The 15,931-nt window shown below is 45.8% G+C and overlaps 1 protein-coding gene across 6 annotated transcripts in view; it reads left to right on the top strand.

The window, feature by feature from the left end:
* LIMA1 (LIM domain and actin binding 1) overlaps positions 1-15,931 on the top strand; it is a 37,334-nt gene that overhangs the window by 9,205 nt on the left and 12,198 nt on the right. For 4 of the 6 annotated variants that reach the window (XM_075591915.1, XM_075591918.1, XM_075591917.1 and 1 more), the window contains 3 exons: positions 2,060-2,105; positions 12,007-12,417; positions 15,776-15,863. In XM_075591915.1, the coding sequence (XP_075448030.1) occupies positions 2,060-2,105; positions 12,007-12,417; positions 15,776-15,863 (545 nt within the window). Of the gene's footprint in view, positions 1-2,059; positions 2,106-10,845; positions 10,906-12,006; positions 12,418-15,775; positions 15,864-15,931 lie in introns of those variants that run through there. The other 2 variants (XM_075591920.1, XM_075591921.1) reach the window with 2 other exon arrangements.

Raw genomic sequence — 15,931 nt, 5'->3', positions numbered from 1 at the left:
CCTAGTAGATGCACTCAGTGGAAAAGTACAAAAATAAGTGTCTAGGAATAAATAAAAGGAATATTTACAGTTTGGTTTTATAACCGCCGGTTACATGATATTATTCTGGCTAACCAGCAATTTTGCTATACTGAGCCTCTGGTATATTATGAACTGAGCCGAGATGCCTTCCCACCACTGGGGATTTTAATATTTTTCACTAAATGTTTATTCACTACTGTAGATATTTCTAATGATGTAATACACTTTTCTTTTATTGGTTTATGTGGAGAACACTCATGAGGGTCTCAATTATTGAGCCTTTTAGGCTATTTGTCTATTGTGACAACCATCTGATGGATATATGGTATTCCTAGACATACTTAGTCATTTTTCTACTTCTCGTGTGTGTGTGTGTGTGTGTGTGTGTGTGTGTGTTTCCTTCCTTTTTATAGTTACTATGTAGCCATGCATAACAATGTCTACAGTCATCTCTCCTGCTGGCAGCAAAACCTGGTAAGTTACAGGAATGCCAGCAGTAATCATGGAGGTTTGCCCTCACACCCTGGTGAGGTGCCCTATGTATGGATGGGAGTGGCTACATGCTCTGAGTCCATGATTAGTGACATCAGAGATGTGCCTGCCTCCTGAGGTATATAAGGCACTGCACTGCCAAAAGTTAGTGCGTTGTGGTTGCTGCGGGTTGATGTTACAAGGTGAAGGTGAAGCAGCAAGTTCAAAGGTGCCCACTAGTGCAGTAACTAGTGGCACCGATATATATCCAGCCAGAGAAGGCCAACTGTGTCCAGGGACCTGGCACAGGGGTGATCTCCCTGCGAGGGAGAGGGGATCCCACTCCATTGGGAGGGCGTACCTTTTAAAGGGGAGCGCGGAGCAATGTGCGGCTGAAGCAATGACTGTGAGGGGCAGCTGGCCCTTATCACCACGCACAATAAAGATGGCTTGTTCAACGAGAACCCCATGGTGCGAGTCTGCAATTACTCTCCAGGGGCCCTCACCACCAAGAAGGAGTTCCTCATCAGGACCATCTACCTGCGGACGCATAGATCCTGATGAGGTGGAGGCGCTGCACATGATATAGGTAGGACTCGCACCCACTACCTCAGCTGCCTGTCTGGCTTGACATCCCCGAATACCATCATGCGAGAGACTCAGGAGTCCTGTTGCCTGCAGATGCACCACCAGACACGAACATGTAATGAGGGCTGGATAGACCACAGGGGCCAATGTGAGATTGGGTGGGTCAGACCAGATGGAACAAGCGTTACAACTGTTATAGATCACGGTTGAGCGGTTCAGTCAATGTGTAGTGCTAGCTCTAGTCATGGAAATATTTTAGCTTGGGAAAGAAGTGTTGAGGAGGAATGTTCTGTAAAGCGCCTGGAGTCCACTGAGCAGTTAAAACACTTCATTTATCGCTCACGGTGGAGCACATAAAGTAGCAGGAACAAGGTGCCTAACTTCCAGTTTGAAGAGGATGAAGCATTGAGGTTTTACATTTAATCGCTGATCTGGGTAGACCATGTAAATGAAAGTGGGTGAAAAGAGCATCAAGCTGTGGTGTAGCGTTTTATGTTTGGATGCCAGTGTAGGAATTGGTTCAACTTCTTATTGGTAATGCAGCATCTCACTCGCCGGATCTTGAGGGATCGGTTGCAAATAAAGCAAATAAAGCAATGGGGCAGTGTTTGAGTAAATAACATGACGCTGGCAGTGGTCAAAAGCATGATGAGGGTTAGTGGTAAATATATGTATACATGCTTATGATTACTGATACAGATATTTTCTGCGTAGTCTTTGTCCCTCTTTATCTCACTGGTAGTCTGTCGTCTTCTGGTGAGTGAGACCCCATGTGGACAAGCAATAACACCGTAGCATCACATACAAATGTAGGACGATTTATTTATTTTTTAACGTTTGAATGTTCTCCATTACAACTGCATTACCGCCTATCAATGTTTCATATATTGACCGCCTCGCCGGTTACATCCTTGGTTTGTGTTCTCCTTAATGGTTTCATATTTTAATTGTTTCATATTATTTAATTTTTTCCTTCAAGATACCAAAAAGCAGCAGAAGAATCAAGTTTGGAAAAGAAACGAACTGTAAGTACACATTCCTCCCACCCCACCCCCCATTTTGGAGCTAGAAAGCTTTTTGAGCAGTCGCTGCAGGAGTGCACGCCCGGTGCCCATTTGTGAAGCAGAGCCGATATGAACGCTGACCCCAAAGCAATGGTTAAGGAGCCAGTTTGTTTAAATCTTTAATGAGACTGGCTATTTGGATGAAGAAATATCCAGTGACCTCTTTGGGTGCTCCTCAGTACCGTTTCCATGCTGTTATCATAGATTCACACCAGCTGTGTGCGAGAAGGGTCTTTTTTTTATTGCAGGATATTTTTTTCATAAAAGTTAATACACAGGCTTTTTGGAACACGGTTGTATCTCCTCCAGATGTAGAACAGTTTGAAAGATCTAATCCACTTGCAATGTAATGAAGTCAGACCAGTCAGCCGTGTACCACCTTCTCTCCCATTCTTTGTTGATTCATAATTTTAAGAGGTTAACCTGTTTTTCTACATACTTCACGGTGGTTACCATCTCCATAGGGATGAGTTTAGTGTGTGTGTGTGTGTGTGTGTGTGTGTGTGTGTGTGTGTGTGTGTGTCGCACACTGGTACCTGAAGTAAATAAAAGATTCATAGGATCAGTCCGTGCGCAGTTTAAAAGGGAAGTTGAAGCAAGCAACAATTGAAGATTAAGGCTGCGATTTATAGTGGACGAGACAGGGCGTGCGCACGCACCTATGATCTCCGCCTAAGAACTAGCACTGGAAGCGGGTCATCTCTTCAAAATAGACCAAGAATACACACTACTTTTTTTTTTTTTTTTTTGTCCCCTGGGGACTGAAATGACATTTTTGTTGTGATGGTTTTTAAATCTATTTTGAAAAGATTATAGTGTGGATGAGCACTCCTGAATCCAGATGTCGCTGGCTAAGTGCTTGACAGGAAAATCCGGTAAAGGTTGAAGGAAAGTCAGCACTCGCAGGATTGCAAGTTCTTTATTGGAGAGTCAGTGTCTTGGTTCTCACTCAGGACATATACTCTATATACATGCAAATTCTCTAAGCACTAGAAATCTACTGAAGGATATTTAAGTGCAATGGGATCATGAATAAAAGAAATACAGGCAGTTTAACTTTGGATCAGTGTTACTGTATACTGAAGTAGATTTAAGTGTAGGAATATTTTTTTTAAAAATTAGACGAAGTGTGCATAAATAGGTAGGCTTTTAATGTCTCCATAGTAACCAAATGCTTTGAAATGTGTTTACTATATGTACCTAAGGTCTTGTGATAAAACTGCTTGTTAACTAGTGTCTTTTACATATGTAGCCCCCTTCCCCTATGCCTAAGGGCAACTACGCGTGCTGCTAAACCTGTTGCTCACATGAGGCCTAAGGTTTTGGTCCCGCTGTGGCCGGCGCGGGCCACCAGCTGCTTGCCCCCGTTCTAGATGCCCCCGCTAGCTCCTTCCGGCGTGGCTGACTGCGTGCTGTGACGCGTCAGCCAGCCAGAGCTACATGGAGCTTGTGATTTTGGCCAGTGTCGCGTCACGTGACATCCCAGCAGCCAATCCGATTCCCCCCTCTGCTCCGATTTCCCCCTTGCTCCGATTCACTCCCCCTGTGTCTGTCTGTCTGTCTCTTTTGGCCGGCTCAGGAGGAGGGAGGGGTGATGCGCGAGAGGCAGAAAATTTGTATCTTCCGCTCCTTACAGACCGCAAGTAGCAGTCAATTGCCTGTCAGCGCGCTGCCTTTCTGCAGTGCGGAGGCGCTGACTGAGGGAGCGGGGCCTAAGCCTCCGCCACTGGGAGCCTGGGGTGAGCTTTCTCCTATAGTGCAGCGCCTCCACCTAAGAGTGATCCTAGTGTTGGCGGGATAACCCCTCACAGGAACCAATACAGCAATGGACTATACACATGCAACGATGGTACTCATGTACCCACAGTATACACCCAATGTCCAAACATTTGGTGAGTCCCGCAAAGTTCTGAGGGTGTCGTGGCACCAATAACTCGGGTGGGACTGATATTGGGAAGGACACCAAAGTGTAGAGCTACCCCTGTGAATCATTGGTGCACTTTATACCTGCCTGGGCACTCCTGCACCCAGGTGCAGCTAGATGAAACAAAGGGATCAGTCGGGGTCCCACGACGTGGGGCCTCCAGCAATTCCCTCTCTGCTTATGCATCCAGATCCGCTGTGAGGCGAGCTCCAGCTGGAGTGTCTCACCTAATGTCTGTCTCTCACATAATGGAAATAAGCACTTGAGAAAAAAAGTAACATTTGAAAAAAAATGAGTCTCTGTCCCAAAAAGCTTACAATCTACTAAGGGGTGAGTAGGAAGAACGTAACCAAATGGTAGGTGTTATTTGCCCCCTTGCAGAGGCACTTAACAGGTCGATTGTATGGGGTGTATAGTATCACAACGGAGGTACCCATATACTTCGTTAGAGGTGTGTTTTTTAAAGATGGGTTCCCATACCTCTAATGCCCTTCCCTTCAATATCAGTGAGGTTTTAGGCGGGAGAGGGTTTTAGTTGCACAAGACATCATTGAGCGGGCGGTGTATAATGAGAATTAGGGGTGAGATGTAAGGAGGGGCAGAAGAGTATATTAGCCTTTTAAAAGTCAAAATAATTTTTGTGTTATACAGTTGTAGCCAGGTCCCCCTCTTACCTCCAGGCTGCGTGAGGGGGACGGCTGTGTGGTTGCTGCAGGGAGATTGTGAGCTGGCGAGCGGGTCGCCGGTGCTCCGCCGAGGGTGCCACCATTTTGTTTGTGCACTCGCATGCGCAGGGAAGGCTCACGCCTGCAGATAGCATCTAGTTGTGGCGGCCATCTTTGTACACCTGGTGCATGTGCAGTATAATGCTAGCGGTGGCCATTACACCCATACATCTGCTGGGAACTAAAAGTCCCAGCAGCCTCGGGCTGCAGACCAAATGTTGCAAGGCAGCCTATAGGGCTGCTGCATTTAGAACAGTTAGAACAGTGATAACAGGGCAGTTGGGAGCAGGGTACAGAAGAGGGAGGTAGGGTGCCAGTAGCCCTGGGACTAGGCCAGCTTTCCCCTGCAGGCCCTGGTTAGTCCCCGACTTGCAGTAGGCACCTGCAGCTGTATAGCGAAGCCGATAGTTAGGGACACTTTTTCCTGTGTTGTGCAGTATTGGGGACACTGTCTACGCCACGCGGTGACACATAACTTGTGGTCTGGGATTAGACCACCTATGTTCAGAGACTATCTATGGTGGGACGCTCTTGCTGGAGACCACCCCACACTGAGGCGGAAGGCGTCGTTGGAGCAGACTGCCCGTTTACTGTTATTCATCTACACCCGGGGGCTGGCGCGCCCGGGAAGGTACCGCATAAGTGCACCAACTTTCATGTGGGCAGCGCTGTCTCACACTTGGGGGTGGGAAAGGCCATTGGGGTCTGGACACGGGTGCCCCTGCACCCAAGTACTGTGGGTATTTTCTGCGGGTTGGTATACATATGTCTATTGATGTCATTGTTTATTACCTCCCAGTAAATACTGTTTCCCATATTGTGTATTGCTGGGCATATTGTCTTGGCAGGGGTTATCCTATGTGAGGATCCTTCTCGAGTAGAGGCGCTGTTTAGTAGATACTAGCTGATATACCCGGCGTTGCCCGTGATGTAATGTTCTGCCTCCCCCATCCTCCCTCTTAACTCCCTTCCCCCCCCTCTTCACAGCTGTTCAGGCTTCCCCCCCTTCTCTCCTGACTCCCTCTCTCCGCCACCCTCTCTCTCCTGACTCCCCCTCCCCCTTCTCTCCTGACTGAATACCACCCCCCGCCTGTCTGCTGTGCGCCACCATCTTACCGGGGGCATCTACAGGAGGAAGGGGGTCCTTCCGGAGGCTGCCTGCCCACTTCCTGTCCCCCCGCCGGGGAGGGAAGTGAGCGTTGGTGGCTGGGGCAGGAGGGCCGTGCCGCGCTTCCCCTCCGTCCGGGAGCCGGTGGGGGGAGGGGGATATAGAGTTGGGTGACGTCATAGAGCCACCAATCTGATTGGCCAGAGGCTGAGGACCAATCAGATTCACCGCAGCTAGTACCAACCTTTCGATTTTATATATTAAGATACATACACCCCAGGCTCCTGAGTGGCGGAGGATCAGGCCTCCTGTTTGCCACACAGGTAAAGCAGCACACATAGTCTCCCTGATGCAGGGGGAAGGGGGCTGCACAGTATTTGATAGGAAGCCAGGGAAGAGGTTTGAGCAAGAGATGCTGAGACAGATTTAGAATAGTAAAAGGTTTCTAGCAGCAGCTTTTAGAATGGATTGAAGGAGAGACGGGTGAGAGGCAGGAAGGCCGGACAGTAGAAGGTTACAGCAATCGAGAGTCGAGGGAATGAGGACCTGTGTTGGTTTAGGCAGAAGAACGATCGGAATGGATGTATCTTTGCAACTTTACAGAGGAAAAAAAATGATGATAAAGGTGTGTTTTTTGTTGTTTTTAAGGCTACATTGGTAATGTTGGATGAGCATGTGGGGGAGGAATCAAATGTGACACCTAGGCAGCGTGCTTGTGATACTGGATGTATGATCATGCTGCCAACAGTAATTGAGCAGGGGACAGTAGGGCTAGGCTTGGAAGGAAGTATGAGGAGCTCTGTCTTTGACATTTTTAAGTTTGAGTCGGCAGAGGGCTATATAAGATCTAGCAGAGAGACATTCAGATACTTTGGTCTGTACATCAGGTGTAAGGTCAGGGTTTGAAGTTAATTTGTGTTAACAGCATAGGGATGATATTTGAACCCGAGAGACGTGATGATGTCACCTAGAGCAGCGGTGCGCAAACTGGGGGGCGGGAGATTTGTCTAGGGGGACGCGGGGTGTTGAAGAGGTTCCGCGCTCTTCCCCCAGGCATTTAATGCCGGGGAATTGCGTGAGGCCTCTGCAATAATTTTTTTTTTAAATGTGCCACGATTCAGACGCTGTGACGCGTCTCCATGGCAACACGGCGTCATCTGATGCCGTGAGGTCATGTGACGTGACCGGCGTCAATTGACGCCGCGGACCCCGTGACATGACTCCAAGGTAGGAGGGGAGGTCGCAGCTTTGGCACAGGCCAGAGGGTGGGCGCAGCAGGAAAAGTTTGCGCTCCCCTGGTTTAGTCCATAATGGCAGAGAAAATACTAATCCATAATGGCATATACTAGACCAGCGGTGAGCAAACTGGGGGGCGGGAGAAACTTCTGGGGGGGTGGGGGTGTGGGCGGTTAGAGGCCCCACGTTCTTTCTCCCAGCCCCCCCGCCCAGGCATTTAATTAATGCCGGATTGCGTGAGTCCCCTGCAACACTCCACTTGCCTTGTTTCAGCCACTGTGTGGCGAGTCGCCATGGCAATGCGATGTCAAATGACGCCGCGGGGCCATGTGACTGTCACGCGTCAAATGACGCTGCTGGTCATGTGACCCCGCAGCAGCATTTGACGCATCATTTGACACGAGGGGGTGTGCGTCCGAGCAGGTAGGGGGATGTGGGGAGTTTGCTCACCGCTGACCTAGAGAGGTTTGTCCCAGGACCGCTTTCTCAGATTCACCCACAGTGATCAGAGGAGCTGTCGGCAAACGATGCACTGAAAGTACGATGCAAGAGGAAATCAAGGATAGAGCTCTGTTATGGATGCCAAGAGTATAGAGAATGAGAAGAGGGTGATCCACAGTATCAGAGGCTGAGCAATATGAGCAGAATGTAATGACCTTTGACAGCATGGATGTCATTAGTTATTTTAGTGAGGGCTGTTTTTGATGGAGTGCCAAAACCAGATTGTAGAGGATCTGGGAGAGGACTAGGTGGAGGGAATACAAGGCGTTCAAGCAGTTGATGCAGGAGAGAGATGGGTCAATAGACGGGTAGGTCCAAGCTTGCTGTTTTTGAGCAAGGGTAGAACTGTTCTATGTTTTTGAAGGAGGAGCGAAAGGTAGAGTAGGGGGAGGAGTTGAAAATTTGGGAGCACAAGTTTTGAGAAGATGGGAGTGAATGGGGTCGAGAGGGCAAGTAGAGGGAGAACAGATTAGCAGCGACGCGGCCTCAACTCTCTCCGCTGTCAGAGGACGAAGGCAGGAGAAGAGTTGGGCCTCGCCCATAGTGATCGCGGCTTGAACAAGAGACGGCTCCTCTGAGGCTGCCCATAGTGCACACGATAACGTGACGGCGTGGCTGTGTTTACAGAAGACGAGATTGTTGAGTTTTGCCGCGATGGCTGCGTCACATGGGCGGTTCAGCCATTGAGGGTGAACCAGCCTCAAGACGCCACACCTCCCCGTCGCTCGCATTTTAGTAATCCCACAGGCCAAAGATCTCCTCCGCAGCAGGTGTGCATGACACCCCGCGCCTGCACTATGGCCTTGGCCCTAGAAAGAGTGTAGGATGGGAGGAGGATACATGGGGGATGTACTGACATATGGAATCCCCTTCTGTCTTGAAATGGTCAGCAAAGTCCAGTTTCGATTGAGTTTAAAAAACTTTTTTTTTTAATTAAATTTACCTTTTTCACAATACTTAACAAAAAAAACACACTGGCTGTGTAAGCTTAATGCTTGCTTACAGGACAGCTGTACATTTTAGCATAGTGGTCATGGCTTTCTTGGTGTGTTTCCGCATATGCATTAGATAACGATTAATATCCTGTGCCGTTTTGCCATTATTTGTGATGGATACTGTTGTGATGTGGAGGGGTTCCACTTACCTGTTCAAAGTCCCTAATGTAATCTTAGTTTGACTTTTCCTGATCAATGGTTTACACTGATATCTGCGCGATTTGCATTTAAACTACAGTTAACTGGTTACTTAAAGTTTAGTACTTTTGCCTGCTCTGGGATAAATAGATTAATCACTGTGAATTCCAAGTACTTGGGAGCTGATTATATAAAGTCAGAACGCCCATCAACTTGGATGGGATTTTGTTGCTCGTGGTGCAATCCATATACTTAAAGCTTCTGGCAAATCCTTGCGTGTGGGGAGGTGGGACTGTTCTGTTACTGACTATTCGTAGGCTGTATTAATTGTTGCATAACTTGTCTAGGTTTGAGATGTACAGTTCTGCCAAAAATGCAATGTCAATGTGTGCTCTTAAAGCAGCAATCTCTCTACTTGTTTAAGAAACAAACAGCATGGTTTAGGAAAAAGGACAAACAAATGGCCTGGTCACTGAACTAGGAAACCATTACCTTTCTGCTTGAGAAATATTTTAATTTGTTTGTGCATTCCTCGCACAGTCCAACTAATCTATAATAAACTTAATATAAATCATATGAAATATTAATTTGAAAAATAACAGCTGTTACAAACAAAGGTATTAATGAAAAAATAGGCCTGCATGCCAGACCCAAAACTGGAGATACTGAATACAACACATTTGCTTGAGCAAGGGCAGGAAGTGGCCATTGTGTATTTTGACTGCAGGGTTTATCTGCCTCTAATTAATCAAATGGTGTTATCACTTGGGCTGTCTGGGAATTGTACAGACAGGTCTGACGTACCAGTAACTGGCGTTTTGTAGGCTCAACAGCAGGGGGGAGAGACTGAGTAGAGGGGACAGTGGTCAGTGGTAATCCTGCAGAGATTGATTGCCTTTGAAACAAAGTTTCCTTGTCTGGTAAAGTAGCACTTGGGAACTGCAACAAGATTATATTTATCCACAACCCCCCCTAATTTAAAATGCTATTTAGGCTGCGCTTATAGTGCCCGCGACGTTGCTCCAAAACAGAACAATTGACTGAGTCGCGAGCGCATATAGTAAGCGCGACGGAGTGACAACATTTGGAAGCCGGGTAAATTTGATTTTTTTTCTGAGACTGTCGCCACATGTGACTGTCTCCGAACCTATCAATGACCCTTTTGCTAGCGACGTTGCTGACAGTTAAATTATTACTTTCGCGGGTGACGTCATGCGTCGCCAGCACTATAAGCGCGGCCTTGGCCTTCATTTTGTAATGTCCCATACATGCATTCTATTTTTTATCACAAAATTGTAAAATCCTGCAGTGCTATTCTGCTTCGTACAAGAATATTTAGTTATTCAGCTTTTAATCACTACCATGTTTAGTTTTTTTTTGTTTTTGTTTTGTTTTATTTTTAAATAAAACGTCTAAATCAGCCGTGTTCACAAAAATATAGAAATAACTGTAGATGTCTTCATTTTGAAAGAAAATAAAGAGCATTTTTTGTGTAAGCTTTTCTGCCTAATAGGCAGGGAGTTTCTTTTTTAGTAAGATAAAATTAAGATGCTGGAAGTGTTGGATAAAGGTGCTTGGCTTCATTTTACAGTGAAGTATTTAAAGATGGACATTCCACTATTATCCCATCTCCCACCCACTTCTCTCAGCGCCATAAATGTGCTGCTGGTTTAAAGCCCGTCAGGGCTAGCAGGCCCTACAATGGATTGGTAGTAAATCCAGCACTTGGATGGTCAATGTGTATAATGCTTCATTGTACTTTTATAAAACTTTGACTCTTCCCCATAGCTGGGAGTGGCTGGTCTTTTCCCAGTGATTACACTGTTGGTCTTCATACAAATCGCAGCTTAGGCTTTAGTCTGGTCTGTTCTCCATCTCCTTGGCACAAGAAGTGCCAATTGTGGTTTCTTTGGTCTTGCAAAATGTCTGCCCTGCCGTTTTTCTTGCCTATAACTTGATTACCTCAGAGATGGTGCTGGTTTCCTCAGCATGTAATGAGGGGAAGAGACTTACATCCCAATATAGCTGCTAATCGCTTCTAATTCCATAAACCCTCGCAGGCTGTCACCAGCTTCAGAGTAACACGTTGCTGTTTCTCTCGGGCACAGAAGCCGCAGCAATGCAGCGCCGGCAGGTATTGCCTCTCCTATAATCTTTGTTCTAAGGGGAAAATGCCCTTAGCCTGCCAACCGCTTTAATAACAAGGCAGTGTAGCATGGCAATTTATTCTAGCTCTGTATTCCTCTCAGACCTGCATTTATTTTTATATAGCAGATGTCCAAATTTCATCATCCTATATGTATGGTGAACATATCATGCACAAAGGTATCTCTCCCATTCTACAGAGGCGTTCTGAGCTGTAGAAAGGAGCTGTAGAAAGGGTGGGGAGGGGGGAGGAAGGGGGAGGAAGCATCCCCTGGGCCCACTTTTATGGAAGCCAGTTGCCGATTTGAACCTAGTATTTAAGTAGTCCTGCTTTTTATGCACTCTGTAGTCAAATGGGATAGATGGCATATAATGGGTGCAGAGCTTGCCATTGCTATGGTTTCCATCTGAGGGGGTGTATTGGGGCTCCTGACACTGCCTGGATTTCACAGGCTCTGGCATATGTATAACCAGGATTTCCTCTCTGGCATTGCTTGACTATTTTTACCTCTGCGTGCAGATATTTAGATCCTAGGGCTTTTTGGGACTTCCCAGTGCGTTGTTTGTTTAAAAAGAAAGACTTGAGCGGGAATATGTTCCCATTCGCTTCCTCTTGCTTATTTTACTCAGCAGCCAGGCAAAAGGCCAGTCTCCATTTATTATTTTGCCTGAATATCTTTTCCTGTAACATGTTTGGGAAGCTGCTTGGCATTGTAAAGACATGTTCCAGATGTGTCAGCAAAAAGGAAACTACAGCAGGAGAGGAGAGAAACTGCTTTGTCTGTTTCCCAAGCCCTCATATAAGATTTCATTACTTTTTTTTTTCTCTCCCTGATCTTGTTTGCCCTTATAAGGATATCCTAATTTTTTTTTTTTTTTTTTTTTTTTTTTAGCTTCCTGCCCAATCTTCCCTCCTCTCCCCCTCCCCTCCCCCCTGGAGTGGATGCTTTCTACATGTGGCACAGACCAAATTCTCTTCCAAGCTCTCTGGACCTCCCTCTTCTATCCTGCAAGGGTTTTGTCCTGCATATAGGAAGGGAGTATTTCATTCCTTTTGGCTATAACTAGCATTCACTTCTTGTTCTTTTAGAACACAGAAAATCTGCCCCCCACTTTTAACCGGGGTTCCCTGAGTGTATTAAGGAAGAGGTGGGAGAGACCTGGGACAGGCTCAGCATCTTTGAAGCCAGCTCACCACAGCAGCAGCACTCAGCTGAGGCAGAAGGTCAGCAGTCCTAGGGCTGAAACCGTCCCTGCTGACTGCACTGGAGAAGTCAACACCAAAGTCCGATCCCCAGCCCAGGAACAAAGCCATTTCCACTACCCCAGTGCCGCAGAAGGCAGCTCTCATCCTACTGAGAACAAAAACATGGAGCACAACTCTGGGCGAGATGATGCAAAGCTGGACACTCCTGAACCTTCCCCTAAGATTGAAAAGTATAACGTCCCATTGAACAGCCTGAAGATGATGTTTGAAAAGGGTGAATCTGCCCACACTAAGGTAAGGGTGGGGCAAGAACGCTTTGAAAAATGTATGCGGCAAAAGAGATGAAACAGGTCTCTAATGCTGGGGACCAATACTGTCATTTTGGGGAATGTTGTATGAAACGGGCAGATCAATGCCAACATCAGGAGCATAGTTTCAGGCTGCACTGTGGCTTTTTTTTCTTCTCTTGTCTTTTTGCTTTTAATCTTCAGTTCTTCACCAGTTGTTCATGTGACAGATGGCGTACAAGAAGCTTCTGTCTTGTGTTCAACAGGATACAATGAGATTTGAGAGGCTGTTTAATGAGCCGTTCTGGTTGCCAAAGTCAGGTAGCATGCCTGGCTGTGTGGGGAGACAGGCTCTAGGGACAAAGCTGGGAAATAAAACTAAGTGCAGTCATCCATATTGTTTGTAAAATAATTTATCAACAACAATTACACTGTTTATTTAATTTTTGTCTTCCTGCCCAAACCTCATGATAGATGTTGTTCTTTCCCAGTTAATTCTTCTGCTCTGGTTGGACCTGCAAAACAGAACAGACTCCCATCACTAAATGGGTCATCAGAAGTTTTATGTTTAAACTTCTTAGTACTGTTAAAGGAACAGCTAGATTCTGGGGTTGTTTGTTCCTTTACACACTTAAGTGTGTTCAGCCATATCACAGTTGCCGTGTGCGTCTCTTGTCCATGTATCAACAGCACACGTCCACTAAGGAGCACAATAGGCCTGTCAGCACTTTGGGAATGAAGCAGTCTGTGCCCCGTGACTGGCAGGAAACAGGCTGCTGGTTACTTAACTTTCCTTTTCTCCAATGCTTCGCCTGCTGACTATATATAATTAGAGGGAGCAGTCAGGAATGCATGCCAAGATGCATAATGCTTTTGTTTTGATATAGATCTTGTTTAATTATGTATTTTGCTGGGCTGTTCCTTGCATGTCCGATTATTTATATATTTACCACCAGCTGTTGAATTCTTTTGTGTGGAGAACTAGTGTGAACTTGCAAATACCCTGATCAATATGAGAGATATGAGGTTGAATGGTATTCAGGATTACTTTTTGGAAGTAAAGGTTTGTTTCGGAGGCTTGCACCTGGAAGGAAATGGTCGTCGTTTTGTTTTTGTTTTTGTTTTTTTCTTGCCCTGCCAGCAAGAAAGGGTTAATGATGCAGTGAATGTGTAATTAGTAAATAGCAATGGGGGGGACTGTGCAGTTATAACCATTGGGTGATGAGAACTGTTTTGTAATGCAAGATTGTCCGCTGTATTTCCTCCCTCAGAAATAAAGGCACTTTTTTTTTAAATATATAAAACATAAGTTTGCAGCACTTTTCCCATGGTTCTCTCCAATCTCTGTCCAATACCAATTTAAGAAGCCCTTCTGAGTATGTATTGTTGGGTGGCAGGAGAACTCTACATGGCAGACCTGGCAAGGATCTCTGTGCTGAGCATATATTTGCATCGTGTTTTGTATAGAGGTGCTTGCCATGCTGTGCCATGTTAATTTATTTTTCTTCTGGTGCATGAAAACTAAGCCTCATTCTGATCTTCTTCACAAGATATCTTTAAAGCAGTTTCCCACCCGTATTCTGCAGAAGCCAGAGTTTAACTCCGGTTATTATTTTGTCCCCTGAACATGTCCCTGTTTTACCTTTTAGACTGCACAGGGCTCTTGAGCTCTCCATTTTAATGTCCCAGACACTTCATACTTGGTGGGTGTGCGTGTGTGATCATCACATTTTTTTAAAATATAACTGCATTGGTAAAGATCTTTAAAGTAAGTTAGAGGGAGGCTGGATTGCTGTTTTATGACTAAGTTCCTTTTACTTTGGTGATATGCTGGTAGTACAGTGATTAAACAGCTGTAGAAAGTTCAGATGTGAACAGGCATGGATACTTTCTGATCACCCAATTTGGGGGGGTACTTCCCCCCCTGTAGATAATGTGATTGACTGGGTGTGTCGCCTGACAGGAAATCTAATACACTGACTTCTTGTCCCTCTGCTTTTGCAGCTCTTTGTCCAGGGCAGCCTGATCTATTCAGTTCTTGTGGACTGTTCCTATGCCTGTGTCTCTCCCAAGCTCTGGTTACAGTTTTTTTTTCAATGCCTGAGGCTGCGAAGTGAGGTCAGAGACTGTAAGTCTCCCTCCCCCACCCTTCATAGCAGGCATCTGAGCAGCAGCTAGAAATCATTAACGCTTTCCATTATTCAACACTACACTATCTCTCTTTTTAACCCTGCTATGGAGTACAGTACTGCAATTCTAAGCCAAAGGCTGCGCTTATAGTGCCAGCGACTTCGCGTCAAAGCAAATGCATTGCCGTCGCACGCCCTTATAGTAAGCGCGGCGCGACGGCTTTGTTGCAGTCGCTTGACGTCATCTCCACTTGATTTTTCCAGCGACCGCAGCCTGACGTCGCTGGCACATCAAACTTTCCTTTATCCGGCAGACATCTTGATTGGGTTATGTTAATTTTTCAATGCAGAAGGAGGAAGATGCACCCGTAGCTATTTCAGATGACCATTTGGAGATGCCTTTCTCTAGTTTCCCAAGTTTCATGTGTTTGATTCCCAAGCGTGCGTTGCCTCTGGCACCATTGGGGTCTCGGTAAAATGTATGGAAGATGTGAAACAATATAAATGCAGTATGGGGATAGTGCACCTTTTTTAATACGTGTTGGCTCCCTGTTATAGGTAGAATGCGATTCTCTGCCGGTGATGTCATCGGACTGCAGGACCCACTGTGTTTGCTTACTGTGTAATGGTGTGTGCACACAGGGTAAAGAGACTGGGTGAGGAAAGTATATTTCCTCTGTTTGAATATGCAATACTTGGTCGTGTTCTGTAGCTGATGTCGGGAGCTGACATGAGTTGGTCCTTCTGTTAATTGATGGCGTGTGCTCCAGAAATGGAAATACTGAGCTTCATTCATATTAACACTTCTGAGTTTATTTAACAGTGATTTTTTTTTTTTTTTTTTTTTTAATTATTGGTGAACTGCAGATCTAATCATTTATCTATAGCTATATCTAAGTCCACGTGTCACATTTCGGTGGCTATTGCCATGGTCTTGCATTAAAAAATAAAAAAGCTTTGACATCGTTGGTTCATTTTCTCTTAGCTAGACTTATTGACTGCAAAATTCAATATATAGTGCTGTGCACATTGTCAGTTCTACATGAGAAATAAGATCCTCTGTCTAAGTTTATAGACCCCTGTTTGGCAGACATGCCATACCAATAAGCGGTGCCAAGCGCTAGTTTTTGTATAGGTGTATTGTGTGTTTAGTTCCTGGTTTATTTAGCATGAAGCAGCACTTCCCCAGGATACACTGGAGGGCAGATATCTGATTATTTTTATTCCCTTGAACAGACTCGAGAGCCTGGTAAAGTTAACATTGGGAGGTTAATTTCGGAAAACATTGCCTCTGAGGATCCTGATGACTGCTCCACTGAGAAGGGTAAGTGTCCATGAACTAATGGGAACTTATTTGCACCTTCAGGGCTTTAGCCGCTAAACTTTTAGGCG

This window comes from Ascaphus truei, chromosome 3, assembly GCF_040206685.1.
Source record: "Ascaphus truei isolate aAscTru1 chromosome 3, aAscTru1.hap1, whole genome shotgun sequence".
Lineage (NCBI taxonomy): Eukaryota > Metazoa > Chordata > Amphibia > Anura > Ascaphidae > Ascaphus > Ascaphus truei.
The sequence above is the reverse complement of the archived record's forward strand: the minus strand, read 5'-3'. Positions and strand labels throughout refer to the sequence as shown.